At 35.7% G+C, this 17,355-nt stretch overlaps 1 protein-coding gene across 1 annotated transcript in view; it reads right to left on the bottom strand.

Annotated features, from left to right (window-relative positions):
* LOC123543599 (uncharacterized) overlaps positions 1-17,079 on the bottom strand; it is a 42,804-nt gene extending 25,725 nt beyond the window's left edge. The window contains exons 1-2 of the mRNA XM_053547553.1: positions 16,800-17,079; positions 14,253-14,462 (exon numbers count right to left, since the gene is read on the bottom strand). Of these exons, the coding sequence (XP_053403528.1) occupies positions 14,253-14,432 (180 nt within the window). The 5' untranslated portion in view covers positions 14,433-14,462; positions 16,800-17,079. The remainder of the gene's footprint in view (positions 1-14,252; positions 14,463-16,799) is intronic.
* Positions 17,080-17,355: the final 276 nt, after the last annotated feature.

Raw genomic sequence — 17,355 nt, 5'->3', positions numbered from 1 at the left:
TTTCGCGTATCACTCGAAAAATATAATTAACATTGCTCCATATTATCTGAGATCTGTCCTCGAGGTACTCGAAAAGACCAAACTGATTTGTATAGGTATTTATTTTACGTCTCGGAGTCATCGAAATCATTCCGTCAAATGTCTCGGGAACAAAATAAAACATCACAGGTGTGTCTTTTGTTAAAATGAATTTCTCTCTTGTCTTCCGAGAATTTCCCTCGGAGTAACTTCGCATAAATCCTCGGAGTCGACAGCGAAATTGCCTTGACGCAAATGGTCTGACTCGAAGAACTTCGAGACCGGAGCCTTATTATCGCTTTGTATAATGGGGTTTACGCGTGAGATGATCTGTACATGTTTGGCAATAAAAGTATTGTTGTGACACCAGCTAGCGCTGCACTGGGTTAATTTAAAAAAAAATTTTCTTCATTTATATCATGATGATGAAAACTATCAGGACTGATGATTCATGAAAAGTAATTTAAACAAGAGAGCCAAGATAGCCTAGGTTGCTCATCTTAGAAACACACCATAACAGAGTTAACTTGTTTGACCTAGAGATTTCATGGAAACAAATATTTTGAAAAGTGTTCATTAAAAGTGGGGCAAAATCTTGAGGCGAACAATTATTTTCTTGATCTGACCTAGTGACATAGTTTTTGGACCCCATTGTGACCCATATTCGAATCTGACTAGATTTCCTCATGGCTTTCATTTGACTAAATTTACATGAATAGCAATTAAATAAAATTGCCTCTATCGCCTATACAATGTTTTTCTTTATTTGACCTTGTGACCTAGTTCTTGACCCAGTTTACCCATTTCGAACTTGACCTAGATATTATCATGGCAACTATTCTTTATACAACTTTATGAATATTCCAGTGTAAAATGCGGGCCCTATTGCATTACTAAAACGTTTTTCATGATTTGACTTTGTGAACCTATTTTTTGTCCCTAGATAACGATTTTAACTTAAACTAGATTCATCAAGGCAATCCTTTTGACAATAAATTTTATGAAGATCAGTTGAAAAATACGGCCTTATCGCATACACAAGTTTTATTTCCAGAGTAAAATGCAGCCCCTAATTGCGTACACAGGTTTTATTTTTAATTTGCGGGTGCACCTGAGTTTTGACACCACAGGACCGCAATTCAAACAGAACTACAGATCAGCTCACGCGAAAAACCCACTTTCGGTTTTTCCTTAAAAGGAAAAGTCTTGAATAGCGTTGATTTCATCGGTACTGTCTTATCTGCCTCGGAGTACCGATTGTTTATAGTTTTATTTCTTTAGCGGAATTTCGTCAAATCACTCGAGAAATTTCTTGACGGAACTCCGAGTCGAAATTATACAGGTAAACACTAATTGATTTCGGTTTTTTAGGCCCTCCGCGCGACTCTGAGTCTGTAATAAACAACTAATCGGCCATTTAGGAGTGACAAGAGATGATGTACCGAATCTCCGAGGCAATATTCCTTTCTTTTATGGACTTTTTTTATATTATATTTAACTTGTTCTTTTTACTGTTTTAAAATTTATGAATTTTGATATTGAAATAGTTCTTACTTTACGAATTAGATTACAGCAGCATATTTCTGTAAAATAGAATTATATTATTAATCATATAAAAAATAAAATAAACTTTCAAATGACCACCGGTAAAGAAAAGTGATTTGTAAAATTTTGATATTGAAAAAATTTCTGACTTTGTGAATTAAATTTAGAAAAAAAAAACAAACAGTTATGTAAAAATGTATTAAATTAAGCATATGCCCATAGTTAGATAACCTTTAAAAATAACACCCGCTAAAAAGTTAATTGGTACGTATGATGTTGAAATAAGAATAAAATATGTAAAAAAAAAAAAAAATGAAACATTTAAGAACTGTATAAAAATAACGAACTTTTCAAATAACGGTGTTAAAGAATAGTGGATTTTGTTAAATGTCATATTGAATTAGGTTCTAACAGTGCAAATTAATCAGAAACAGAGTTATGTAAATGAACATAAATTACGAACAAAAAGAGAACTAGATAACTTAAGAATAGTGATATCTTTATGCGAATTATAGGAAAAGGAATAATTTATCTTTATGAATGGTCTTTCATTTATTTATTTGGAAGGGATGTAATAAAAAGGGAAAATATTGTGCCATATCCATTCAAAAAATCATAAAATATTAAAAATGAACAGAAAAATCTGGTTTATTTTAATTTAAAATAGAAAGATACTATTATAATTATTCATAAGTTACATAGTTTTTTTAGCATCACGCACAATCACTACGTTAATTATAATTATCTTGTTCCATGTAATCTGATATATGTCATCGAAGGTACTCGAACACCAATTAAATTTATCATATGGTAATTTAGTTATTCGCTCGGAGGCCCATCAGGGGAATTCAGTCAATGACTCGGGAACAAAAGAACCAAAACAAATGTGTTATTCCGCTAATTGGATTTCATCGCGAGTCACTCGTGGATTTCTTCGAGTGACTTCGCATAATTCCTCGGAGTCAAACAGCGGAATTCCTTGAAGGAACTAGCTTACTCGAAGAAGTTCGGAGTCGGTGCCGTGGTACTTCGTGTTTGGCCCATCTCGAGGTCGAGTAAAGGGGTTTTCCGCAATGAGGTGCTCTGTAGATGGAGCCAGACAAACAATTTCTGATCAAATTCATGAAGATTCTTGTAAAAATGCTCTCCTATTGCAGACACAAGTTTTTATTTTTGATATGACCTAGTCCCCTAGTTTTTGACCTAAAGTAACCCATATCAGATTTGACCTATTTTTATCAAGGCAATCATTCTGACCGTAATTCATGAAGATCGATTGAAATAAATCAAGCTTCTCCGCATACACTATTATTTTCTTTTATTTGATCTATTACACTATTTTTGACCTCAGATGACCTAATTTTCGAAACCTAGCATAGATTATATTAAGCAATCATTCTACCAAAAATTTCATGAAGATCAAATGAAAAAATCAGGGGCCCCTACTATTTTTTCGGTTACACAATGTTTTTTTCTTTGATTTGACATAGAGAACCTAGTTTTGATCCAAAATTACCCATTTTCAAACTCAGCCTAGATTTTATCTAAGGTTCTCATTTTGATTAATTACATGAAAATCACTGAAAATACAGCCTCTATCGCATTACACAAGGTTTCTTTGTTTGACCTAGTGACCTGTTTTTGACCCTAGGTAATCCCCCATTTACAATTTGGCCAGATTTTTATCAAGGAATCATTCGGACAAAATGTCTTGAAGATTTGTGTAAAATGCTGTACCGTATTGCTTACATACAAGTTTTTCCTTGATTAACCTATTAACCTAAATGGACCCAAATCGAAGTTGACATAGATTTTATCAAGGCCAAAACCATTTGATTAAACTTCTTGAAAGATTCAAATTGAAAAATATAGACCCTATGTATACACAATGTTTTTTATTTGATTTGGGCCTAGTGACCTAGTTTTTAATACCAGATGACACTTTCAAACTAGGCCTAAATTTCATCAAGCCAATCATTCTTACAAAATTTCATGATGATCAGTTGGAAAAAATTCAGGCCTTCGGTCGCATACACTATGTTTTTTATTTTATTTGGACATACAGACCTAAGCCTTTGTCCCAGGTGATCCTTTCGAACTCGATCTAGATTTTTATCAAGGCAATCTTAATGACTAGATTCTTGAAGATCAATGAAAAATACTGCCTCTATCGCATACACAATGTTTTTCTTTGATTTGACTAGTGCTTTCGCTTTTTGACTCAGATGGACCATTTACGAAACTTGGCCTAGAATGTTCAGGTGAATGTCAGAACTAAAATAGCAACCAAATTAGTAAATTGATTGATTGGAAATATTGTATATTTCTACAGATTAAATCTGATTTTAAAAGGTTTGAAACGTCCAATAGTTCCAAATTATGTCTTAGACGTCAGTTGAAAACATTCGAAGTACTTTAGTCTCAAGATATATTTAAAAAGCATGCATCGGAAGACTATTTCTTTTTATTTCATTAATTTATAGTATCGTATGTGTATTTAAGTTTCAGTAAATTCTATATATGTAGATAATAATTATTAAGCGTAAATGTAAACAAATTCTAAATCTGATATATAACATGTATATAAATCTTGTGGGCAGTTCTCCTTTTTTTGTTTTTTGGCATTTTGTCGAGCTAAAACATCAAGCTCGACCTTGTGTTTTATTTTTGCCGAATTTTACGAGCATAGTTCTGAAGTTTCGATAATAAAAGTTGCATCAAATTCTAATTGTAGAAAGAAATTTCGAACGCGAAGAATTACCTTAAAATATACCAAACAACAATCATTAGATACTTCCGTTAGAATACTTACGCCTTCCATGCTTTATTCTCGTCAACTGTCTTACGAGCTACCCCATACTTCACGGAGAAACATTTCTATGCGTCTTAGGACTCTTGTGAGGTTTCGCTGCCTAGTGTTAATGTCTACATAAGGATCTACAATTGTTTTCAAATACCGACATTTTGTGCATCCAATCAACAGAAAAACTTTTATAGTCCGTCGTCGCCCCCACAACTACAATTATGGTACCACTCCCAATAATGCTAAAATGTAGAAGGTGTTTACACAAAAAATGACTAGCGATCACATTGGCCAATAAAGTATTTGTCAACAATATTTCAGGCTTTTATTTTTCCTTCATCATATATTGCAAAGTTTATTTTAAAGATATTTCAGAGAACTGAAAGTTATATCTTAATACTGGAAAGGGGCGATATAGATGGGGGACTACATTTTTTTTACGTCATTAACGATGAAAATGAAACAGTAATATGTTACGTATTGAGCTAGGTCTATGGCTATCGGTTCTTGAATAACCGTTTAGACAAGTGTCTTGTACATTCGGTTGTGGTGTTTAATATAATTTCTGAAGTATACGCTAACCGTCTATGCTCGGCGACATACGGCCTTTTTGAGCGATTCGCAGTTAAAATCTATTCATTCATTGCTAACGTAATATAGTTTAAGTTTACCCTTGGCAAATTCGTTTGTAAAGTCATACAATATATATGTATATAATTATATTATGCGATATCCAAGATGTCAGACAGAAACAAACTCTTTAAAATATCTGTGACATTTTCTACCGACAAAACTTATTAAGTAGTACTTAAAATTCGATTATTGCAGACGTTTGAAGTAGGCCTCTTCAGAAACAAACTAATTAAAGTAATGCAAAAAGCCATTTCGAAACTCAATACGTTAATTCATTCGTATAAGATTATTAAATTATAAAGTATTTTTAAAGCAGACTTAGTTTTCTAAGAAAAATACTTTTACAGTCGAGCTATGCTGTACATCAACTAAAATTTTAAATGCATTTCATGTAAAGTGTAATATACTTTGAAGAATTCACATTCATTTGAAAATGTTCCTGTAAAATATTCCGGTAATATTGATATTAATAATGTGTTGTTTTCCTTATACAAGTACTAGCTTGTGATTTACGGACTATTTTACACTTTTGTTACTAATATAGATACTCTGTAGGGTTATCTGAATTCATAATGCAAAAGGATATCCTTAGTCTCAGAGAATTTAAAACACCAATGATTAGTAAAATATAAGATTGCATATGTGTAATAAATAATTTGCGAAGATAGGCTGGGGGGGGGGTCGATAAAAAGTTTTCATTATGTACATCATTACCATATGTTTGCTTTAGATATATGTGTATATTTAATGTGAAAACTTTATTAAGTTCTGCAGATTACTTCTGTAAAATTAAAGACGAACTTTTTGTTCTATGCTTGGTTATACACCAATTTAGATCGAAGGCGATATTTTGATGGCAATGTGATGACCGAGAGTTCCCCCATCGAGGTAGTTATTGTGATAAGAATGAAATGTGTTCCTTGAGTATGTTATAAGATTAAAAAGCGTATATTCAGACGAATTTTATCCTTAGGTGAGGAAGATCGAACTCAACGCGCACTCAAAATTACAGCCACGGACTTCCCTTGTATAAAGGATGAAACAGTAAGCGGATCGAGAATAATTTGAAATAAGAAAGTTTAAATGAACTTTACCAACAAGTCCTTGCTTAGGAACTCCCCTGGGCTGTGACAGACAGTAATTGTTGTATCTGAATTGCACTAGGCCACGATTCCTCGAAATGACGAAGTGGAGGCCAAATATATGTTTAACAATATGCATAAAGATTATTTTGATATGTTACTTTATATGTTACGTATAATCAGAAAGCGAGGTACACTTGGTTCATTTTATTTACGCTTTTTTGCTTTAATTTGTTTAATACTCTTTATACTATATATTACATTACCTCATGGTGTTCTGGAGGTTACATTTCTTTCCCTCTAGTTCATAATATGGGTAAAGTCTGTGAACTCTTCAGACATAGCCCAGCTGCATGGAGCTTTATGATACTGATAAAACCATGGCCGACCCACTAAAATAAAAATACATTTTTGAAACTGAAAAAAATAAAACTCGATACATTCATAACCATTATACGTTGACTTTTATTTTAATAACCGTTGATTTTTTTCGAATCTACAGTTAATTTAAAAATTTATTTTTAGAAATCCAACCCCAAGGCCGAGCCACAACACCGGCAAATTACACTCTCTTATTACTGTAGCAAACGAGTTGACTCGGGGTAGGTGGTTTACGAAGGGTGCACATAGGCAAACTATATTCAAAATGTTGTTGGTTTGAGTTTCTAAACCAGTGATGCCAATTTGCAAGTGGTGGGCAAGTGCTCAAATTCAAATGGCCCCTTTATGGCCGCCGAAATTAAAAATCATATTTAAATATTGCTAGACAATATATTTCAAATTTAAAGAACGCCCTATAGTCTTATACTAGTTCCTGTTGTAGAATAGATTAAAACATAGTATATTTCATCTTTAAGTAAACGAAATATTTCTTAAAAAATTTTGATGGATTTTGCAGCAAAATGATCAGAAAAAAAATCGTTTTTTTCATACATTCTTTATTAATTCTACAATTTTAATTGCTTATTATATTTACAGTTTTATGCTTATTGTGTTCAGAATTTCATAAACTATAATCTAAGTTTTGACATGACAAATGTTAATTTATTTTTTTTCTTTTAACCCCAAGAATCAGGGCTAAGTAAACCAGCTTAGTGGGTTGGGTAAAATCTATGAAAACACTAATAAAAATATGTGTATTTCTTTAAATTCATTTTTAATAAAGGTGCAGGTTTTTTTAATGTGCAATTGTTTTTTTTTTCTAGGGAAAAAAATACTGTGAAAAAGAACATTACCATGAAAAAATGTGGGGCTTTATATCCCGACATTAATAAAACTAAGTTACTATTGGTGTGGAAATCGGTAAATGATGAAATATTATCATTTCACATATGTCCGGTTCGATCTTTAAGTAAACACTGTTTGCTAAAAGTAATTAAAAACAGGCTAAATTTAAAAAGGAAGATTAAAACAGCATTTAATAGAATATTTCTTTAGCAATTACATAAAATATTGATTTAACTTTTAAACCGCTTGCTAGTCATTTTCTTTTAAAAAGAAAATGTAAAATGATTAATATACAACATACGAATAATGTCTTCGACATTTTATGTTCAGTTGTAAGCTTGTAACCTTGTGAGATATGATAATATCAGTAAAATATGGAATACTGCTATGATTTAAGTAAACTACATGTAAGTCATGGTTTTGAATTTAGCAACATCATAATTTTATTTATTTGTTATTTAAGAAAATATATGTGTTCTCATACTTTGTTGTATGAGGTAATTATAGCAGAACCAAAATGTAGAAAAAGCCTTAAATTGAAGAGTGTCTTTGAAAACATATGCGGGAAGTATTTAGACATTTTTTAATGGGGTATCTTTGTATACGTCAAATACGCACAATCATATATAAATTGTTTTGCGATTTAAAGTTTACTTGTTAGACGTAAGTTGTTTTGTAGAAATAAAATGTTTACCTTATATTTTAGAAATGAGTTCTTTTTTGGATCGCATCCGCAAATATTCAGAGGGGTCAAGCCCCCGCCTCCGTAGGTTGATCCACCCAAGCGTACATCTCCGAACTTTAGGGTGGCTCCAGGGATCATCCCCTTACCCGAATACAATGAAATGTGTTCATCTTTGGTATCGCATCACGCAAATATTCAGAGAGCCAAGCCCGCCTCCCTTATGTCAGATCCAGCAATGCATACATCTCCGAACCTTACGGATGGCAGGGGATCATCCCCTTTACCCGAATACAAATGAAATGAGTTCATCTTTGGTATCGCATCATGGGGAAATTTTCAGGGGAGGCCGACCCCGCCTCCCGTATGTCTGAACCAACGGGTCAAGCAGCATGAACCTCTATGCTGGCAAAATGTGCCAGACTTCTGTGCATATAAACCAGTTCTGACTATGGCATCAAGAGGTATGGGGGACAAGTACCTCCGCTGGTACAAATTCGCATACATCGGTTTCCGTCCCAAGTATTATTAGTAGTGGCACGGTGGACAAGTACCTCCGCATGGTACAAATACGCCCGTATCCGTGTCTTAGTAGTGGTACCGGGGGCAAATACCTCCACATTGTACAAATACGCCCGCATCCGTGTCTTAGTAGTGGTACCGGGGGCAAATACCTTCGCCTGGTACGAATACCCCCTTATCAGCTTTTGAGTCAAATTATCTTTTGGGTGGTTCCGGGGAACGTGCCCCGCAACAGGTACAATTTTACCGGCATCCAGTTTATGCCGCTATACCCTATGAGCGGGAGTGGGGTATTTGACCCTCATCATGGTACAGCTTTACCGTTTTGGGTAGGTACAACAATCTCAGGCAGAAAATATGGAATAGGCTGTGTCCGCCCGACATAAAACAGTCCATTTGGTAAAACCACCCAATTACACGGGAGGAGCAGGGCTGCAGGGCCCTACAACGGGTTCAAAGTGCCAGGAACTGTGCCGCACTAGTACCTACAGGGGGCCCCTTGGGATCAATCCCGTCCCCCTCACGGGGGCCAGAATGCTATTGCAAGACCACCCTCCATATGGGTAGCACAGGCGATCATGCCCTCCTATTGACACAAATGTACCCGCAACAGTTTCTGCACCAAAACCCACAAGTGGCTTTTGGGAAATAATTTTCCGTCACCCTGTCAAAACGCTCTGGGTCGACCACATCTCACCGGTGGAACAAACGGTGGCTCGATCCTTTCCACATTGAGCTAGAGATCATGTTGTTGCACAAACACCCTACTGTATGAGTGGCAAACTTAGTACAAATATACTAGCTCCCTCTCGCGTAGCGCAACCCAGGGGTGGTCATTTGTGTCAACCTCTGGCATCCGGAATGGGTTTCGATGGGGTTCAATCCATTCCAACAAGTATAGCTGGGTCCGGTCTGGCCTCGTCTCAAATACTACAGTTGCTGCACTGCCATCTCACCCCTACGATGCTTCCTTTGCACAATTACCCGCTAATGCATCCTTAGTGGCTCGGCACCATACACTATGGTGGGTTCATGCCCTGATGCCGTCGCTACTCCCATGATCCGCACCCCAGCTTATGCAAATATGCATGCTAGGGCACCGTTCAAAGTGCCTGCCACAAGGGCACAGATCTTACCTAGGGTAAATGAGTCGATTGCGGCTCAGATCATGTACCCTTGGGGGGGTTCTGGTCTGTTATATTCGGTTTCAAGAGATAAACCCCTTATGAACATCAAGTTGAGTGCTGTGGCTCAAGGGCCCAAATTTTCCAACCAATGGTTCCATCTGAACCATGAACCTGGGCCCCAGGTGCTATTGGGGACTCAGCGTAGGCGCCTTACGTGCTCCCCAGTAACTCTGGTTTGCAAGACTATAATAGCTCGGATGTGCGGTTTTGAACTAAAATGAACATCAAGTGAGTTGTGGGGTCAAGCCAATTCACCAACCAATGGGTTTCCCTCTTGAACCCTGAAACCCGGGCCCCCAGGTGCTATTGGGACTAACAGTAGGCGCCTTACGTGCTCCCCCGTAACTCTGGTTTGCAAGACTATAATAGCTCGGGATGTGCGGTTTATGAATAAAATGGGGTTGCCCTCGCACAACCTACTGCAAGACCCAAGAAATTCAAAAAAAGACTTAAAGCTTTCCCAAAAATGCCACCCTCGGATGGCACCTCAAGTTGGGGAAACCTTCCGTCATAAGTTTGAAACATATGCACGTTATAATAAGTGGGGAAGAACAGAGCAAATTTCATATAGAATTGAACCTTTAAAGGAAGGCGGGGGAGTTTTTCTCAAACTCAAGCAGACGTATGTGTAACATCTCCTATGAAGAACTAATTATAGAATTGGAACGGAACTTTTGGGATTTAACCCCCCCCCCCCCCCTCCCCCCCCCCCCCCCCCCCCCACACACTGAAAGATATCTAGTCCAACTTCAGTCTGCTACACAAATCCCGGATGAGAGCCTTGACGGTTGGGGATATAGGGTGTTAGAATTTGCCACTAGGCATTTCCATCCGTTGACCAGGCATGATGAATCACAGGCTGTAACCCGTTTTTGTTATGGAATGCGGGGGCGTAAATGCGGCTGAAAGTGATCCAACTGAAACTAAATTCGGTACGCTCGTGCTTAGAACGTGCTAAGGAATTTCAACAGTGCCTAATGCTTTACAGGGCAATCTGTCTCCGCATAAAGGAATGTCCAAATATTGGTCAATTCCCAGACGTTCAGAAGGGCTTCCCCCCAGTACAGACTCAGATGTTCAAGTCAGAATATTAGTTCTAAAGTCGCTCCAACACCAAGCAACATGCCCTCTCAGAGTTACTAAACAGTGCGATTAAAGTCCAGGAGACCGCTAGCAAAAAGCCAACTTAAATACCAAGAAAACGCTACTATGCAGCAGACAGATTTGTTGAAAGCTATGTCTGAGCTTGCCGCCAAAGTTGATCAATTATTGTCTCCCTCTCCGTATAGTCCCGGAAGAAATTAGTTCGGGAAAAACAGTCCGGGTAGATCAGGTAGTTTAGTTGGAAAAGGGGGGGGCTGCTTTAATTGTGGGGGGAAATCTTGGCTAAGGAATCGTACTTTGCCTAGATCTCCAGGGAGATGCTTTAATTGTCCCAGAGATCACCTGAGAAGAGATTGACCTGAACTGAAGGAGCAGAGTTATTCTCAGTCTGACTGGAGGGTCACTTTTCAAGAGTAAGCAATATTTCAAATGAGGTAGGGTGTTTCCCCCGTGATGATCCGGTATGAGTCTTAGTTTTTTATATTTTATTTTGATTGTACACAGGGGGAGTACCTTGTAAAGTTACATGTGTAGGTGAAATTTCACAACGATCAATTCAGAATATATAAGACTGGGGAGATTACACTTGTAATTGTATATAATGTAAATGAATTTCCTATTTTATGATTGGTCAGTTTTGGATGTATAACAAAGGGGATATTACCCTTGTAAATTTTATATGATGTAAGATATTAAACCAGGGGAGGTTACCATTTTGTAAAGTGTATGTTCCCCAAGGATTCTTTTCTCCCTGCATTTACCACATGGTTGGCAGGGAATTCCAGGCCATTTTGAGTATTCACCAGGCGACCTTTCGTCATAAGTTGTCCATGGGGTTTTTCCCATTTTGCAGCCAACATTGTTGTGCATTTTGTCCCCTGGGATTTTCAGATTTGGCAGCCCACATTTGTTGGGCCAGTTTGTCTCATGGTGTTTCAGATTTTGGGAGCCCCTATTTTTTGGGCATTAATGACTGCCCAGACAGTGGCAGAAATTATTGGAACGTGCAAACGGGTGTTTTAACCCTCCGGCCCAAAAATACTCGGTCCTGTATTTCCAACAGAAGAGCGGAGAATTTAGTTATTTCCCGTAACTCTGGTGTAAGGAAAAGTTTCCCTTGTCAGGTAATTTAATTTAAAAATTGTTTATTCACTGTGAATTTAGTGTAGGTGAAAAAATTCATTTATTAGATATTTGTATATGAATATTTACATTTATAACCTATATCTGGTATGGGGTGTATATACCTATGTTCTGTTTCGGTTTTTCTTATTAAAAGTCAAAAATATATTACAGTTTACTCTATAAATCACAATGCAATTAAATAATCAACATATGTACGACTGTTATAACGCAAAGAAATCAACAAGCTATAGCATATTCTTCAAAGGTGTTGCTGCCGGTATAAAATAAAAGTCTAGCAAAAAAAATTGCGGCAGCCATCTTGGCCCGGCCATTTTTTTATAAATTGGTACGTTTCGTTCTAAATATATATTTCGTACTTTATACATTGTTTTGATTTTAATTTAAACTATAGTAGGATGTATCATAACTGAAAGATGATTATCAATTTATTTTATTTAACCTGTTATTATATATATTCTTATTTAATTACCCCACCCCCTTATATATACATATTATCATTATTTGAATGTATCCTTTAACAAATAATAAAGTTATCACAATTTATTACCAATTGTTCAACCGGGACTTTCATTGTGTAAAGAACAAAAAGTAAACAGGGAATACAAACAATTTTTATTTCGACCGTATGTTCAAAAAATAGTATTCATCACATTTAAGTCCATATAAATTGGTACCCAAAAAGTGTCAAAAAGTTGTATTTCATATCGATAAATGATATAATTTTGCAGATTTATAAAATTTAACATTTTATATTAACTTCAAATTTATTTACAACAGTAAAATGTTCTATTTTGCAAATTTATGCATCGGGTATCATTTTCATGTATCAGCGGCCATATTGGCGGCCATTTTGAATTTGAGGACTTTGCCCAGTGACTAGAAACTGGCATCAGGCAGTTCTAAAAACTACATATTCTGACGAACATTTTGGTATGCAGAAGTTGATGTGCACTTTCATAGACTACCTACTACCAGTTTTAAGCTACTTATTTGGCCATATTTGCAGCATGATATCACTAGTCTGGTAAATATGTAAGTAACCTTACCGAACTCATTTAGCAAACTTATTTATTACTCGCTTCAGGTGACATTTGTACTAAATTAAACAGAAACGTGAAACGTGTTTAAATTCTTTATCTAACTTGAAAGATAAAGATATGCAAAGATCTGTTGCAATTCTTTTGAAGAACATACTTCTACCTAGCTTTTCTAGATCAAGACCCTTGATTATGCTCAAATACAGGACGGAGTCTTTTTTTCTTCTTTATTTTAAAAAACGAAAAAAAAAACAACATAAAGGCCTCGAGCATAGAGAAAACGGTTGCTTGTTTGAAGAAGAGTTTCCCGAAAGTAAGTCTTGCTTTTAACTTTCATTTTAAATTTTGCTTTTAACTTTCACTTTGTATACTGTCCACGTTATCTTTCCATTTACACAGCCTCGGAAGCCTAGAGGTATAGCGGTAGAGCGTTCGAATCGAGTGCGGTAGGTCGTGGGTTCGATCCCCGACCGCGTCTTAACAAGGACGTAAAAAAGGTACTAGCAGCTTCCTCGCTTGGCGCTTATCATTAAGGGTATAGCTCTAGGACTGGTCAGCCCGGTGTCAGTATAATGTGACTGGGTGGGGCATCATGCTACGTTTCTACGGCGTGATATTCCAGTGAGGCAAAAAATGCTACAAGCAGCTTCTTTGCTTGGCGCTCAGCATTAAGAGTATAGTATATACACGATGTGTATAATAATGATAACCATTATAAACATGAGAAATGAAGTTGCTGAAGGAAAGCCGGTCAAATGGACTGGCCGTGTGCACGTCAGTACGTGCACTGCAATGGATTGCGGTTTGCGGAGGCATGGATTTTCCTGTGAGATATTTTTCCTTAAAGTTGTTTTTAGATAGAAACTAACAGAACGAACTGTAAATCAAACTACCTCTAGTAATAATGCACGGAGGGGCACCTGGACTCTGACTCCATCAATAAAGCTAGAAAGTCGCCATTTAGCCTATAATTCTGTCGGTGTGGTGATAATTCCTTCCCCCCCCCCCCCACCCAAAAAAAAAAAAAATAATAATAAAAAACACATTAAAAAGCAATAATTGCATACGTCTTTTTTGATTCAGACAAATATCAAGTAATAAGATATCGAGTGAGGGATAAACTCCTACTATCTTCAACATTCCAGTAGAAAAAATAACATGTTTGAAATCTCTTGCGGTCGTTTTCCAATAACTCTAAAGTCACGGAAAAAGAAAAACGTCTAAGAAAAGTCTAACTCTCACGCTTCAAAATAAGAAAGTACTCACAGGTAAAAGATTGAAGCCAGGCATTGGAGCAGGTGGTATCTTTAATACTTCTTTCACATCTCCAGAGAATCTACTGCTGTAAGTTCTGGACACAAATGGTAGTATCTTCTTTTCCGGCCGAATTTCGCCATAAGTGAAGGAGAGAACAGCAAGAACCATCAGAGCCTTTAATTCCATCATGAGTCCTTCAGCTCTGTACAGTTCTATTTACTTTGAAAAATGAAAAATAAAAGGTGTTTTTCGTACCTTGTGTTTGGATATTCATTATCTGCCGTAATAAAACGTGACAAAATAGAATGTCTTCTGGTCGTGCCATTGTGCATGTGTTAAAATATATTTAACATATTAGATATAACCAAAATGCACTAAATATGTTCATCTTTTTAACTCCAGAAGATCAACTTAATACGAGGGTCCTGTACAAAGTTCTGTCATGAGTTCGGATTTCTTATAATTAAGTGCTAAGTTTAGTCCAAATTATTTTTATTACACACCTTCAAAGTATTCCACCTTTACCGAAATACATTTTTGTAACCTTTTTACCAAATCACGAAAAGCAGGTAAATAGTTGTTGTTTTTTTTTTCTTGGGGTATATGTTGGTAACACTGATAAATGGCTGTGCCAAGAGAAGTTCTGGTCTTATATTTCTTTCCAGAAAGCATTTCTTAGCCTTGGAAATAGAAAAAGTCACAGGAACTCAGGTCAGGTGAATGAGGTGGATGGTTTACAACTTCCTCCTTTTCAGAAGTAAAACTCACACTTATGAGAGGAGGCGTTGTCATGCATGAGGTAAACTTCTGACCTCCTTTCTTGGACGTTTCTTTCACTTTCTTCAGTTTAGAGTTCTTGTAGAATCGCCCAGTGACTGTATGACCAGATGGACAAGGTACTTGAACGACTGGCCGACTAGCATTGAAGAAACTTGCGTACAACCCCTTCATCGAAATTATTGTTCTCTTCGCAAGAGAATTTTGCACGAAATAAACTGATATCGTTAGCTATCGGACACACCATTTAAGTGCAATGAAGGGTTTTTAAAAATGTCTGGAATACCCACTTGTGCCAGAACTTTTTGTAGGACCCTCTTATACAATTTTATGTTTTATCTTTTAATATTGAATACTGAATTTCCTGTTTCTCTTTCCCATCGACGTTAAGAAAATGATTTGAGGATGTGAACGTTAAGTCTTCTGCTGATTGTACTGTTGTGCTGAAGAACAGCATGTGTTATGTGACATGTTATTATATATTGAAATATCTTATGCACAGACATGCATATCAAAGTTTGAAAACTCTATATTTCGATTTTGAAAAAGATGTATAAAATAGCCTTGATATTGTTTCAAAAATTTTGCTTGAACTATTTTTTTACAGTTGTGGCATTTGCAAGAACCATGATCCAATGTTAGACCATCAAGACAATTACAACGGGGATCGTGTTACCTTTATATGTAGGAAATTCGTGATACAAATCTAGCTATTTACAGATGAACCAGAACAAAACTTGTCTTTATCAACATAATATATATAGCAATCATGAAACTGTTATCTATCATCAGATCTTCATTATTGTACTGGATAGTAAATGTATAATAGATTGTGACTGCGCTTTGAAATATGCATCCATCTTTATCCAGGGAGTCAAATAACGATTATACAGCAATTGTCGGTATTGTTTTCCCCATTTTTTATCTATTGTTTTAAATGATGAAGCATTTGTAAATCCCTGTCAAGGACTTAGTAGAAATTGCATAATACATATTAAAACTTTTATTGTCACTCTACAAAGTGGTCTCTTTCAAACAAGCTTATTTTGCATCATAACAGAAGAAGATAACTTATCTTTCAAAAATCCAGCTGTTTTAATTACGAGAAATATGTATGACTAATGTTTTTAAAAATGATAGAATATAAAATATAAAACAGTCAGGATCAATGAAAATTACATTAAAATGCACGAGTTTCACTTAAATCCTTCTTTTTTACAATCAGTGCTTCAAAGCATGATGAACGCAGAAAATATATTTTCTATCTATCTTACGACTTTCACGAAATAATTTTGTAAATTAAAAAATGCGTCAAACTCACTGAATTGCTTTGTTCTACATTTCTAGTTATTAATACGACTTTCTAAATTTTCGAAATGTAATACGAGTGGATTTATTCCAGATCGGATCTCACCAGGTGCGCAGTCCACGAGTGCCAAATAAAAAATCCCAGATCTAGCTACATCTACCGTTTTGTTTGTTGTTTTGTTACTTAACGAAATCTTTAATGTATATCGATATTAAAATGAAACTTTGTGAAGTTTTTTATGTGCGCTATTCATAGAATTGTGTCAGGTCATGCATATTAATGAAAGAAGTCCAGCAGCATACGATATAAAATGTACAATACGGAATTTAAAAGGTACTACTCGGATTTGTTTTTACAGAATTTATATAGGTAAATAATAAATGACTTTATTTCAAACTTAAATCTAAATCTTACTAATGTAAGGCGGCTAAATTATAAATATATTAAAGCGAATAAATCCACACACTTACCTGTTAATACAATCTTTTCACCGGCATCCAAGCTCCAAACTATCGGGCGGCATGAAACAAACACTGTTTATAACTGCTGCCGCGCCCCATTCTGTATATTATAATTGTAATAATTATTCAGTGTTATTATTCTTACTTTTTTAACTTAATTAACGGTTTTTAGAATGATGACAGTAATTATTTGTAATTTCTTGCAGGTATTTCCTTTTATTTAACTAATTATCCCACAAAGTCACTATGATATAAAAGTGTGCATTCAGGCGAGTTATTGTATGAGCACAAAATTGATGATTATGGCACCAATCACTTTACGTATTTATCATAATCAGCAATAATGTATGCAACTTAAAAGTAGTTTACGTTTAACATTATTTTCGCTACATTTTCAATTAATGTGATTAAAAATTCTCAGTTTGATGGATGAAAATATCACCATCCTTTTCGTCTTCAGAAAGATGCAAGTTGATAACATTAATTGCAGTTTAAACTTATTAGTTTAGTTTATACTATTTTTATCTAGCTTGCTTGTGATGGAAGTTTCAAGCTTATTTGAACC

The sequence above is a fragment of the Mercenaria mercenaria genome, chromosome 7 (assembly GCF_021730395.1).
Source record: "Mercenaria mercenaria strain notata chromosome 7, MADL_Memer_1, whole genome shotgun sequence".
NCBI lineage: Eukaryota > Metazoa > Mollusca > Bivalvia > Venerida > Veneridae > Mercenaria > Mercenaria mercenaria.
The sequence above is the reverse complement of the archived record's forward strand: the minus strand, read 5'-3'. Positions and strand labels throughout refer to the sequence as shown.